The sequence below is a fragment of the Wolffia australiana genome, chromosome 6 (genome assembly GCF_029677425.1).
Source record: "Wolffia australiana isolate 7733 chromosome 6, ASM2967742v1".
In the NCBI taxonomy this organism is placed as follows: Eukaryota; Viridiplantae; Streptophyta; class Magnoliopsida; order Alismatales; family Araceae; genus Wolffia; species Wolffia australiana.
Window position 1 is genome coordinate 6,799,884 of NC_135840.1, and position 13,483 is coordinate 6,813,366.

Consider the following 13,483-nt stretch of genomic DNA (forward strand, 5'->3'; position numbering starts at 1 on the left):
AATTGGTGGAAGGAGTCTATAATGACAAAACTCCACAAGAAGGATGGTAGACCAAAATCTCCATGTATAACTCATTTTTAATATGCATTTTTTTTATTTTATTATAGTAAAATAGTTTACACATTGATTGCTTTCCTTTCACTATGTTACCAGGAACCACAAGGGTTAGTCATCAAATATGATAGGGACATAGAGTAGAGAAATAATTTATCTTGATCTCTTAGGAAGGCTGGTATGGCGCTTGAAAACATTATCACATTTTACAGCTAACTCTTGATAACATTTGGGTATTTTCCTTTTAGGCCATAAAAGAACATACCCAAATGAATTTGGAACACTTTTTCTTTCATACATGAAAAATGAATTACATAAAAGCATGTAGCATGGATTATATTGGAGTCAGACTGTAGGGCTCGCCAATGTTGATGGCATCATTGATTTGCTAAAGGAAGCAGGAGCGCAATCTGGACGCATACCACGTCGGAGTGTACAACTTCTCCAAAGGAGACTGGCAAAGCAACACCATGGCTCTAGTATTATCATTGTTAGCTTAGAGTATGAATCTGACTGTGATCAAGACGATGGTGTAGAAGTAATGAACGATGCCACCATAGGCAATGGACATCCATTCTCCTCCAATCAAATTGCATTAATTAAGGTAAGTATTAAGTGCATCTTGCAAATCTCCTTTCCCTGGATACACCAGACTCCGTGATTCAGCCCCACCACCCAGTAAGGCATGGAAGAGAATTAGACTCCATCCAGTGGAGTGATAGCGTATTTTGGAACTTTTACAAACAACTTCAGGCAATGGTAGCCTCCGTTGGACATCAAGTCAGCCGCTTCGCCTATCCACAACTTGTCCCCTTAACCCAGGACATAGAGGCACTAGTGGATGGCTCATCAAGTGAATCAAGTGTTGCCTCAGTCGCACTCAAACTTTCCAGCCATCTTCCATGGTCACTAGCTTTCATTATGCTTCAGAAACTCAATAGACCATGTAATGTTTAGAAATCTAGCTTTATACTTTCAGGCTGAAACCATCCTTCACATGTTTCGGTTAGTACAATGTTTGACTTTATATTAATTTCAATGAGATGATTGAAATTCCTGATTTAAATCATTAAGTATATGGTAATGCCTTCACACTTTACTATCACTTGTATTTCTAAACACTATCTAAATAGTATCTCACATATAATGATTTTTTCCAAGAAAAAATAGCTGAAGTCAAATTTTGCATTTTCACCCACAAATAAAACAGGTTTGCAAATGAACACAAACAAACCAAACACGAAAGTGAACACCGACATTGACCTGTTCATTCATTTACGAATTTCCCATCCCTAGGGAGAAGATGTGGATAATGGACATCTTTGCTAAAAAAATTTAAAATTATAAGTTTTTTCTCATAACCAGTCGTAATAGAATTTGCATGCCTAGGAAGAAAATAAGCACCACAGAAGGACGGCACAGCAGAGTAGTGAACTGGATTAGATAAAAGTGGGAGTTTTATCTTTTTTTGTTTCTTCCTCCTCTCACTTCCACAGCTTTCTGAGAGACATGTTCTTCTCCGTGTCCTTCTTCATCACCTTGGCAACGGCCATGTCAAAGTCTTCTTGGGTGACGTGGATCCTCCTCTCTCTCAGAGCAAACATTCCTGCCTCCGTGCACACCGCCTGTACACAAAAATATACATCAATTTATTAACTATTAATAAATCGATCCCAAGACTAATGCAGAAACTACAGTGCAGGGACACGGACAGGACGATTTTTTTGTCCCAGGACGAAAAAATCATCCCGTCCGAGGATTCAGACGAATTTTGGGACAAAAATTCGTCCCAGGGACCACAGGACGGGACGGTTTTCGTCCCGTGAGACGAAAAAACCGTCCGTCCGGAGGTCTCAGACGATGGACGGACGAATCTCGACGGAAAACCGCCGGATTCACATCCGGCGGTTGAGATGTTGCGCCACGTGGCCTCGCATTGACAATTTGCATCAAAGTCCCTGTATTTTTTCGTGCGTGCAAATGGATGCCACTCAGAAATAATTGTACATGTCCCTTAGCGTTTTATCTCCTCAGTAATTCCCTAAAAAACTTGAAAAAAATCAATATTCATATATTAAAAATATAAAATGGGTTTTTTTCGTCCGGGACGAATTTCAGGACGAAAATTTGTCCCGGGAGGACTGGACGGGAAGAAAAACCGTCCCGGTATGACTGGACGGGATGGTTTTTTTATCGTTGGACGAAAAACCGTCCCGTCCTTCATCCCTGAACTTCCTCTGGACGTCGGACGGGACGAAATTTGTCCCGTCCCGTCCATCGTCCACGTCCAGGACGATCCAGAACTATGGCAGAAACTGACTCCCTCCCTATCTCTCTCTCTAACATGCCTCTACTGGCCAATGCTCATAACGGCATTATAAGAATCTCTCTATAACATACTTACTCCTGGCCCAAATGCAGAAACTGACTCTCTCTTTCTTACTTGCTTCTCCAGGCCGAAATGCAGAAAATGACTCCTAAATTCAATCTCTTTAACATACTTTTCTCTCTCTGTCTCTAAAATAGTTCTCCAAGATTCGATCTCTTTAATATACTTATTGGCCCACCAGCAGGAAAAGACACCTAGATTCATTCTCTCTCTAACATACATCTCTTGGCCTGCATAAAGAAAATGACACCCAGATTCACTCTTTCTCTCTCTAACATACTCATCCCCGTCCTCAGAAAATGACACCCAGCTTCACTCTTCTCTCTAACATACTTCACCTGGCCCATTTACACCAAATCAAGACCATACTCTCTCTCTCTCTCTAGCATACCTCTCATGGCCGACATCCAAAACATGACACTCAGATTCAATCTCTCTCTCTACACAAGCTATATGAAACGAACTAGGATCGAGGCATACCTTCAATTCTGCACCAGAGGCACCGTTCATCTTCTCCGCGACCTTCTTCAGATCAATACCCCGCATTAAGTTCATCTTCCTCGAGTGGATCTTCAGAATATCGAATCGTGACTGGCAAGACAACACACAGAATATCAAATCGTGACTCACTTCCGGGATTCACAGAAAGAAAAAAGGGTTAGAAAGTACGTCTTCATTAGGATTCGGGAACTCAATCTTCCTGTCTATCCGGCCAGGTCTTAGAAGGGCTTGATCCAGTATATCAATCCGGTTTGTGGCCATCAGCACCTGGAAAATAACATTGTAAGAGCCATTATTAGTGTTCACCATCAATGATGATGATGAGAGGTCATCATCTGCATTTCATCCTCCACAGGACGATCATGACAAATGCATCATCTACTTTTGTCATCGCCACCATGATGACATCAACAATGAGACAATCTCCACCATCTCTTGTCATCAACCCTTTGTGAATTTTGTTCAGATGACAAGAGATGATGAGAAAATCGTCACCATCACTCAAGCTGTGGAGTATAATTTTTCATCACTGCCAGCAAACACCAGCTGTCACTATCGATAGCATACAAATCATTATATTTATTACATACCTTGATCTTGTTCGACGCCTCAAAACCATCAAGCTGGTTGAGGAGCTCAAGCATAGTGCGCTGAACCTCACTGTCTCCGTTCCCTGTTCCCGACTCCATTCGTGCAGAGCCAATACTGTCGATCTCATCCATGAAAATGATCGATGGCGCATGTTCCCTAAGAATCAGAAGAGAGAGAGAGAGACACCATTACAATGAAAACTCTATCCGTCCCACACTCTTTTTAATGCAAAGGATGCAGATGTCAGTAGTACCTGGCCATGACGAAGAGCTCGCGGACCATTCTAGAGCCTTCTCCAATGTACTTTTGAACCAGCTCCGAGCCAGACACACGAATGAAGGTACAGTCGGTGTGGTGCGCCACTGCCCTTGCTAGAAGGGTTTTCCCCGTGCCAGGTGGCCCATATAATAGGACACCCTAAGAAAATAAAAGACAAATCTTTCAAATATGAACAAAAACTCACACCAAGAGCTAGAGATTATCACCTTTGGTTGAGCAATACCGAGGCTCTCGAACAACTCAGGGTGCTTGATAGGGAGCTCGATGACCTGGGAGTTTAATATTTTAAATTTAATGATAAAAAATGTAATTAAAAAATGCAATAAAAAATGTAAGAGCGAGAGAAAGACCTCTTTAATCTCTTTAATTTGCTGGTCGAGACCACCGATCATATCGTAGGTGGAGTCCGGTACCTTCTCAACTTTCATCAGGTTGACCAACGGGTCAACTTTACTGGGCAAAACCAGATGAAGCACGTAGCTGTCGTTGCGAAGGGCAACTCTGGTTGATGGTGTTATTTTTGTGATGTCGATGCTCTTGTCAATGTCCACAACATACTTTCCCTCAGGATGAACCTGAGAAATGATTTAAGTCGAAAAATCAATTTTGAGATTAAAAAATATTTTATGGTTCAAAGAAAAAACTACTCTCGAAATAAAGAAGTCCGAGGCCAAAAAAATCTCAAGAACATTATTACCTTCACAAGGACTTTTGATTTTCCCATGACCTTCACCACTTCACCAACATATGAACCAGGTTCTTGGAGCAGCAATAATTCCTCTCGCAACATCCTCACTAATCAATTTATTGAATTTCTCGAGTCAATATTTCCATTTGATTGAAATTTAGATGAAACATATTCTCCAAACAAGGAAATAAATAACAACGTGGAAAAGAAAGCAGGAGAGTTAATAAAAAAAAATTAAAAGATCAATGCACTGGAAGCAATTTTTAAAACTGATTGTCCGACAAAGTCAAGAAATAGAGTAACTCCAACGACTTTGTTCCGGAGAAAACTTGAGGATACCTCAGAGGAAGTGATCTACGGATTGAACTTGCAAAAAATAGTCGCCGCGCAAGAAACCTTAAGCTACGATGTCATTAGATTGGAATACATACCTTAAATCTGCCGTACAACGGTCGCAGAACAAGGTTTAAAAAAAATTTTGAAACTAAGATAAGGTAAAGATTAGGAGACAAGGGGGATTTTTTGGCTTAAATGAAGGAACATTAGATTTCATTGTGCCCAGAGTTTTGTATAAATTTATTTGAACACCAGAAGAAGATAAAAGCGCTAAATAATACGATAGGGCAGCCCGGAGGAAGAGGCGTCGGACAGTTGAGCAACAACTTGATGACAAGTACAACATTAAGGGAAAATATGAGATATTCAAAAAGAAAGCAAAAACAAAGAGGTCGGGTGCCGGTAACCCTTCGCCTAGCAAACCAAACCCCCCGCTCAAACTCAGATCAAAGAATCAAGACCATGAAGAATATCGATCAGTTTTTAAATTTCGCCGAATTCATAGTACCACAATTAGGGTAAACAAAAAAAAACACAATTTCAACCTGGGTTTTATACAGAATGTCATACCGAAAACCACCAAGAAAAAACGATACGGATAGGTTTTCCCCCCGGATCAAGCCCACAAACCTCGAGAGTTGAGATCGTTCCGCTGCGCCTCGAGGCGATTGAGATTATGCCTCTTCTGGCGGACTTGGAGCTGCAGATCGTGTATGTGCTGCAGATAATATTGTCGAAGCCCGTCGCCGCCTCCGCCCCTCATTTTCGCCCCCGCTGAGAAGAAATCGCTCTCCCCCGAGGTAGCTGCCGGCTTCACATCCACCTCCATGGCCGCCATCGCGATTCCACCGCAGTAAGCTCGCCCTTCTAGCTTGCACTCCGGCTCTGGCTTCTCTCCTCTCTTCGCGGCTAAGGAAAGATCGACAAGAGGCGGTTTGTATATCGTGCAGACTTGCAGTAGGGGGCAGGAAATTGTTGAAGGGGTGGGTATTTATAGTACTCGAAAAAAGTCGTAAATCATATATTTGTTATTTTTTGGTTTTTTTGTAAGTGAATTATTATGTCAGGGAATAATTTAAGAAGCATTTATCTCTGGGAATTGGAGAAGATGAAATGAAAGAGTTGTGAATATGATTTAGGAATGCAGGAGGCAAATGTATCAATCACTAGAAGAAGGGTGAAGTGATCATGATTGTGGTCACGATTGTCGATTTGTTATTCATGGTGAAGTTGTTGGGCCACCGACCCGACCCGACCTGACCCAGTCAGATCGTGTTTTGGGGGGAATTAGTTGTTTTGTATATTTAACACCAATCAGAGCAGATGGGTGAAAAAGTTGGAAAAAGCTGTGAAAATTATTTTTCTATATATGTTGCTCAGTAGTTTTTTTTCTATATATAATATAAACTACGTATATCTTATAAATACAGAACAAGCTCTTACCTAGTGATTCGTCTCTCAGTGAGTTTTATGGAGGACTTTTTTCAATAATTATTTATAAGTAATAATTTTTAAATTTGAGATCCTAAAAAGTCAAAGTCAAACTTGATCAACACCTAATCTCAAATCAAGACTACGTGAAAAATGTAGCCAACCATAAGGTTGAGGTATTTGACTTATGGGGGATGTCCCTTCCCATCTTCTGAAGGATATGAATACATTTTGATGGTAATCCCTTTGTCTATTTCCCCCTCTGGCAAAACATCATTGATAACAGATACTCAGCATGGTGGCAAAGGAGGCAGGAGGCATCAAATGTAATCAATAATGGCTCTTGTTGTCATCTTATCAAGCATCATTCCCTTTTCGGAGAGTTCAATATGGTCAATGCCAGGACAGCCTAATTCTCTTTGAAAAGCCTAATTCAACTTCATTGACGTGAACAATATACATTGATATTTGCGCTCCTGTTCCCATCGTCGTAACGTCAAAAAAAGTGGCAAGATTTTGACCAGATCAATCACATCGGCCATGTGGGTGCTAGTTCATGCACAAGCTCTAGAGTGGCATTGATTTTTGGGATCTCGGACTAACAAACATGCTGAGTTCTATTAAATCTTACCATGGATGCAAACTGCTATAAAAATTGCCATGGATTTTAATGAATCTATACAATATAAATAGAGATGGGCACCCTCATGCGATATTTTTTGAGTCATTTTGGGTGCCCCCTTTCTTCTCTTCCTCTTCCCAGATTCTGCTTTTGGTGAAACTTAACGTAAAGGAAATCTGATTTCTAACAGCACAGATCAAGGGAAAGAAGAGGAGATAATGTTGGGAATATATGTGGCCTGCTAGGAAATTACATGATCCACATCTCGTTTAATATTCATTAATATAATGTATTCATCATAGTTGAAGTCCATGAATACATGCAATGGCCGAGTGAATTATGATATGATCATAATATTGTGATCACTTGACTTAAAACATGTGTTCTAAATATTCTTATTCGAAGAATACTCAAAATGGACATTCAAATATCCGGGTACAATAGGACTTTCTAGTCCCCCTTGTATGATGACAATGGCCGATCCCATAGTCATTAGTACAGATATATTAAGCGCAACAAACGCTTAATATATTCATGGTCAAGTAATTTTTTGAGTATTCTTCGAATTTATTCAGTAATTTTTTGTTCAATGAAGTTGATCCAGTAATTTCCCTAGCCAAGGTAGTGGGAATATAAGAGAAGGTGTTCTCTGAGGATTTTACCATGCATTAGCTGTAACCAGAATGACCAATCAGGGTTTGATGATTAACCATATTGTAAGTCATTAGAGTGAATGAGGGATTATACAACATAGTACCCAATGATGGTAAAATTTCTATGAGAGGGTTAACAGACTCCTTTGTATCTTATCTAGCACAAGGTGTACCTTGTCACCCCATGGGTTGACAACTTGATCAATTTATTGTGTTGAGTCGATCCTTGACTAATTAATCTATATGTGATATGTATTAATTAGGTCATGGAAATTATAAACTAGAATGATACATGTCCCCAGAAGTTCACTCAAGGTTTTTGGATATCAATGGATATACTTTATGTTTGGGGACTTATCAATTGTTCTCAAGGAAGGGACTTTTGTGAAATTTTTCTATGGACTTTATGAAAATTTCCCCATATAGTATAAATAGAGGGGACACCTTCATTTGATTCCCATGAGAATCAGCTTAGAACCCCCCTCTATCTTCTCTTCCTCTTCCTTGAAGGCTACTTCCAATGGATAATTGACTAACAGAAAAATCAGATTTCCAGAAGTACAGTTTGCCAAAAGAAGAGGAGATACAGTGCTCTAAAGATAGAATAGATATGTTTGGACACCGGACATCTAAATGACTTAAACATGTTCACTTGAGGAATTAATAAATCATGGATTTGATCCATTCAAAGGTGATGTTTTTGGTTTTTCTATGTTTTAGTTTTCAAATCTGTCTTCAATTCCATATTCCACTATGCAATCAAGTTAGTAATGTGTAAATTGAGGCCCTGAAATTCCCAATAGACATAATGTTATGAATATTGCATGGAAATGTCTAGAGGTCAGACATGTATACAATTTGAAGATGCTCATTCAAGAATATCATCATTAATTTTTTTTCTTTGATCAATGTTTTTGGATACCATCTCCAATTTTATTTGATACTCTCATGCACAATCGAGTTCAGATCTGTCGATTGAGGATGTGATTCCCAATCGGGGCATGGCAAGGGGAGGGGGAATAGGGGAGTAGGGATGGGAGTGAGGAGATGGGAATATGTGATGGGAGTAGGGACACAGAGAAAGAAGAGGGTAGTAGGGATGTGGACTAGGAAGCTGGAAGTAGGGGAGGGGGGATCTGGGAGCTGGAAGCAAAAGCTAAGAACAAGGATGTGGAGTGGGGAATGGGAAGATGGGAACTGGGAACTAGGAGCAGAAGCTAATAGAAGGGAAGTGAATAAGGAGGTGTGAACAGAGGAGTAGGGAAGGGAGAGGAAGCACGGAATGCCAAGCAACAGATGGGACCAATGGAGAAAGGAGGAGGAGGACTAGGAGCCTCTAAGAGGGAGCTGCTAGCATGAGAAGGGGGGGCCAGGAAGGACTAGAAGGGTTGGGGAGGTTTCCAATAAACTATATTAAATAATTTAGATCTTCTTAGTCTTTGTTTCGGTTTGACTCCCAAACTGAATCCAAACTACTCGGGTGGTCTGACTCAAAATCGAAGACTGGGGGCCCGATTGGAGTCCAATGGGACTTCTTTTCAAAATGTCCAATCCTACTCTCATCTCACTCTCTCACCCCTTACTCTCCTCTCTCACTCTTTCACTCTCAATTTCACACTACATATTTCATTTTCCTAGTATCTATTTAAACCTCTTTTGCAGTCTCTTCCAATTTTTATTATTGATTAAAAAATTGACCCAACAATCCTAGCCCATCACAATTCACAAAGGTACTCTCCAGAGTGCTTCATCTCACCCTCTATGTTCTTCCCTACTCATCCATCACGTTGCTAGTCTGAAAGGTACTCCCAAGTTGCAAAGGTAGTTTTGGGCCTTTGGCACTGGCTTCATCTCCTCATGTCTGTTCTCCCATGTTCATCCTTATGCTGCTAGCACAATAAGGCTTTCTCTTTAATCTCCAAACTGCAAAGGTACTCTCCAGCCTAAATAAGAGTGAAATGTGCTCTCTAAATATTTAGTTGAACTAGTATATTTGTTTAAGTTTGAAATGAAATCATTTTATACTGTGTTAGAGAACATAGAAAGTTTATCAAAATGCTGGTCAGTACCTTCGTTTTTTCTGAGTTTGGTAACCATACTAATGAATATTTTGATGTGTTTATGTTTAATAAAATGCCATAACAGACTCTGTATCAGTTCTGGGCCATTTATGTCTTTCATTATAAAGGAATACCACTTATCAAAAAAATCGGGAAAATATTTCAATGAAGCCTATTATGGCAGATTCAATGGAATTCGACTTGATTTTCCTCATAAATCTGGGTATAGAAGATGAAGTTAAAAGATGAGCATCATTCATATGCATTTTTGTCAAGTGAGATAGACAGATAGAATTGTAAGTTGTTTAAATTTTGTAACAAATCTCCATCAGATAATATAGATACCAAAATGCAGAGCTAATCAAAATTTATATGGGAATTTTTGTCCACATTGATTTGATTGCGCGTTATATTTTTAACATGCAGATCAGTCCCATTGTATATTGCTTTTAATATATGTCTCTCATTTCTTATTTCATTATGTGTGTTATTATTAGCAAGCAGATATGTCCCATAACTATTCTTGCCCTTCAATTTATGTTTCTCTTTATTTGATTCTGGATTTATTATTAACAGGTGGTTCTGTTTTTGGTGGATTCACAACGATTAAAGACAGAAAGAGAGGTGTTTGGTGATAATGAGTTTGAGCAGACACCATAAAATCAGAATCCAAAGAATGGTGATCAAGCCTCTAAAACAGCTGCAATTTTCATTAAAGCTGTAGATGGGTTTTTGGGTGAGCTTTGTAACAATGGAGACATTTGAAAAAGATGTCATACATTGGTCCATAATAAATTTCAGATATCTCAATTGATCAATCTTTCATCAATGAAATATTTTTATCAATGAAACTTGTTGAACTTCAGTTCAATGAGTTAACTACAAAAAATAGCAACAATGAGCTTGCACTCTTCATTGTTCGCACAACGAGCTCATTCGCTCTTTCTAGGGGACAAGTAGTGAAGAGGCTTGTATCACTTTATGCCCAACAACATGTGATTATTCCTTATGTAAACACAGTGCAGAGCACTATATTCAAAATGTTCAAGGATGGTAAAGAAAAATTATGAAGCAAGTAGGAGCCTGTGTGGTGAGTCTTGCTTATCTTTGATCCCTGGAAACCTGAGAATCAAGTTCCTCTTTTGGGGATAACTGTCCACTTGATCTACTATTTGTGATCATGTCTTGAACTTGGAGTAACTGTTTGGGTGCTGTTATGGGCAGACGATGGGCAACATATTCCTGAAAGTCTAACATGAATTTGAGATAGCTGATAAGGTAAAACATGCTCCCAGAAATTAAGCATATAGTTTTGAAATTTAAAATTTTATTATTTTTATTTAAAAAAATCTATATGTAAATTCAGAAAGAATTTATCAGACGATGAATAATGCAGCAATGTTGCAATATGCAAATGGCAAGTTAAAGCACAAGGATATTACATTTAATTTAAAATATCATACATTTTCTATTGCTCATATTTTAAATTTGGCTGTGAAAGATGGATTGATGCAGCTCGGTATTCCGACTACATCAACTCTATGAAGAAGGCATTGAGACGCTTGACTTTCTTCCATGTCTAAGCACATATCTTTTAGGTCAGCTAATATGCCCCATTAGATGAGTAATTAGTTTGATCAATAATTTTGTAAAAAAACGTAAAATCTATAGGAACATGCGCAAAGAGCTAGAGTTACCAAACTAAAACATGCTAAAGGTAGATACTTTGACCAGATTGAACTTAATGCTGGAAATGTTTGTCTGCGCCATAGTAAACAAGAGAGTTCTTGAGTGAAGAGTGGGATCTAATTGAGTATTTTTAAAAATAGCCGATGACAATTATTCCTTGAGTGAAGAGTGGGATCTAGTCTGCATGTTTACACATACAGTGTGGCATTTTTTGTGAATTATGTGACACTAAAAGTGTATCCATTTCAAGTAGGTTACCTATTGTTGATTTTCTGGTGTATGTGGCATCTAAAGCCAGTACCCATTTTAAGTGCGTTAGCTATTATTGACAGTTTGATAAATATGGTAGCAAGGATGGGATATATGTTATATGACAATTGATGGTATCTCTGTGATACACTTATCTTGCAATGAAGGATAAGTTGTCAGCATATGAGTCCTTATTGAAGGAAAAAGTGTACTTGATGGCATCAGCCTTGGATCCAAACAATAAGCTAAAATATGTTTCTACTGAAATGAGTGAACATGTTCGAATTGAGCTTCACAAGTACCTCTCCAATGGCGATGAATCTGAGTTAGCATTAAACACTAAAGCAATTTTGTACCGTATATCCATGGTTATTGAAGTTGTTTATCCCATATGATGTGGTTTTATAAGGTTTGGGATTAAGACATTATTCATAATGATATGGTTGCATATATGTGTATAAACCGGGTCAGTTACATAACCATAATGGGTAGTTTTTTACGCTTCCATGGACAATAATTTCTATCAGAATAAGGTATCATACTGTATCAACCATGTCTAGATTGCCTGACCGCATGTCTATATGTTACAAATCCAGGATGTAAGGGCAATCAGTTAAGCACTCTAAAAAAACTCAGAGGAGTAATTCAATGGGGATTGTGTTCCAGGAAATCCTTTATATTGGTGGAAAGAAATTGGGTCCTTTTCACTTTCCACAAAACTTACAGGTTTATAAAGGGAAAACACAAATTGCTTTCTACAAAACTTGCAGGTTTAGCAAGGGATTATCTCTACATCACGCCACAAGCATGTCCTTAAAGTGTGTCTTCTCTAGAGGATGATCAATTGTGAAATACCAGAGGTTCTCTCTGAAAGGCAAGACAATAGCCATGTTCATGACACTGACATGCTGGACAAGAGAAGAAGACAAGAACGCCATTGATGGGAATGATAAAAACTATGCTGAAGTTATGGATGACCGAGACAGATACATGGATGTGTGAAGAAGATGAGAACGTGAACATTACTGTCTTATGTATTGTGTCAACAACCAAACTGTTATTACTTTTTTGGATGTGTTCATTGATAATTTGTTATTTTGTTATTTTCATCATTGATTAATGACTACATAATTTTAGCTAACCTATTTTCTGAGTTTGAGAGGGGCAAAGAAACTTGAGCGATATATATATATGAAGAGAATGTGTTAAATTACACAAGTCAATGCATATAGGTATTTATCCAACTAACAGTCCTCCCCTTTATGTTAATCTATAACTATTATCAATAAGTCAGATTATAAATAAGTCGAATTATTAATGCCTCCCATTGCATAAGTACTTATCAAAGTTTTATATTTTTATTGTCAATTAGACAAGTCATCGACTAGGTATACATGTATGTCATGCTGTGCATCATGCATAGGATCCGCAAGGCCTGAGTACGGCACATCCCATGCACAACCATCGTGATTTGTGCACCTGCATAGGCCTTTGCACAGCACGGGTCTACGTGCTACGAGGTATAGACTCAACCCATTGACTGATTCATTAACTCATCCATTGTGCCGATCAAATCTCTTAGGCCAGGGTTCTGTGTCCCGGACCGATGAGAGCTCTACCTCGGGCCATCGACATCATACGCTCTACTGAAATAGATTTCGCGGAAAACCAGTTATATCCAATCTTGGTTGGCACAACCAAGCCGAGAGAATACTTGGATATCCGTAACAGTAATGTAAACAGAACCTCTCACGAAACATTCCTAGGACATGTGTATAAGATGGGCATTCATTTACTTTTGTTGAGGTTCTGGAAGAAGGTTCCACTCCAAAGGTTTGTAGAAGGTTGAGCATGTTTCTGGAAATTTAAAACCCGATTTCCTCCATAAATTCTCCGATCCAAATGGCAGAGAAGTTTCCATACGTCATCCGGCCCGGGGGG

General features: G+C 38.9%; 1 protein-coding gene across 1 annotated transcript; it reads right to left on the bottom strand.

Annotated features, from left to right (window-relative positions):
- Positions 1-1,375: 1,375 nt before the first annotated feature.
- LOC144704283 (26S proteasome regulatory subunit 8 homolog A) lies at positions 1,376-5,798 on the bottom strand. The gene is made up of 9 exons (XM_078576644.1): positions 5,469-5,798; positions 4,512-4,609; positions 4,165-4,389; positions 4,021-4,083; positions 3,789-3,952; positions 3,535-3,691; positions 3,113-3,211; positions 2,924-3,034; positions 1,376-1,679 (listed from the first exon to the last, which is right to left on the bottom strand). The coding sequence occupies exons 1-9, from the start codon at positions 5,674-5,676 to the stop codon at positions 1,539-1,541; spliced, it is 1,266 nt and encodes a 421-aa protein (XP_078432770.1). The 5' UTR covers positions 5,677-5,798; the 3' UTR covers positions 1,376-1,538.
- Positions 5,799-13,483: the final 7,685 nt, after the last annotated feature.

What these genes read in the sequence shown, in the direction of transcription:
- LOC144704283 (XM_078576644.1), bottom strand. Translation starts at nt 5,676, where the DNA reads ATGGCGGCCATGGAGGTGGATGTGAAGCCGGCAGCTACCTCGGGGGAG. An exon ending in TCGGTATTGCTCAACCAAAG is followed by an intron (nt 3,953 to 4,020) that starts GTGATAATCTCT and finishes TTATTTTCTTAG; the next exon opens with GGTGTCCTATTATATGGGCC. An exon ending in GAGCTCTTCGTCATGGCCAG is followed by an intron (nt 3,692 to 3,788) that starts GTACTACTGACA and finishes TCTGATTCTTAG; the next exon opens with GGAACATGCGCCATCGATCA.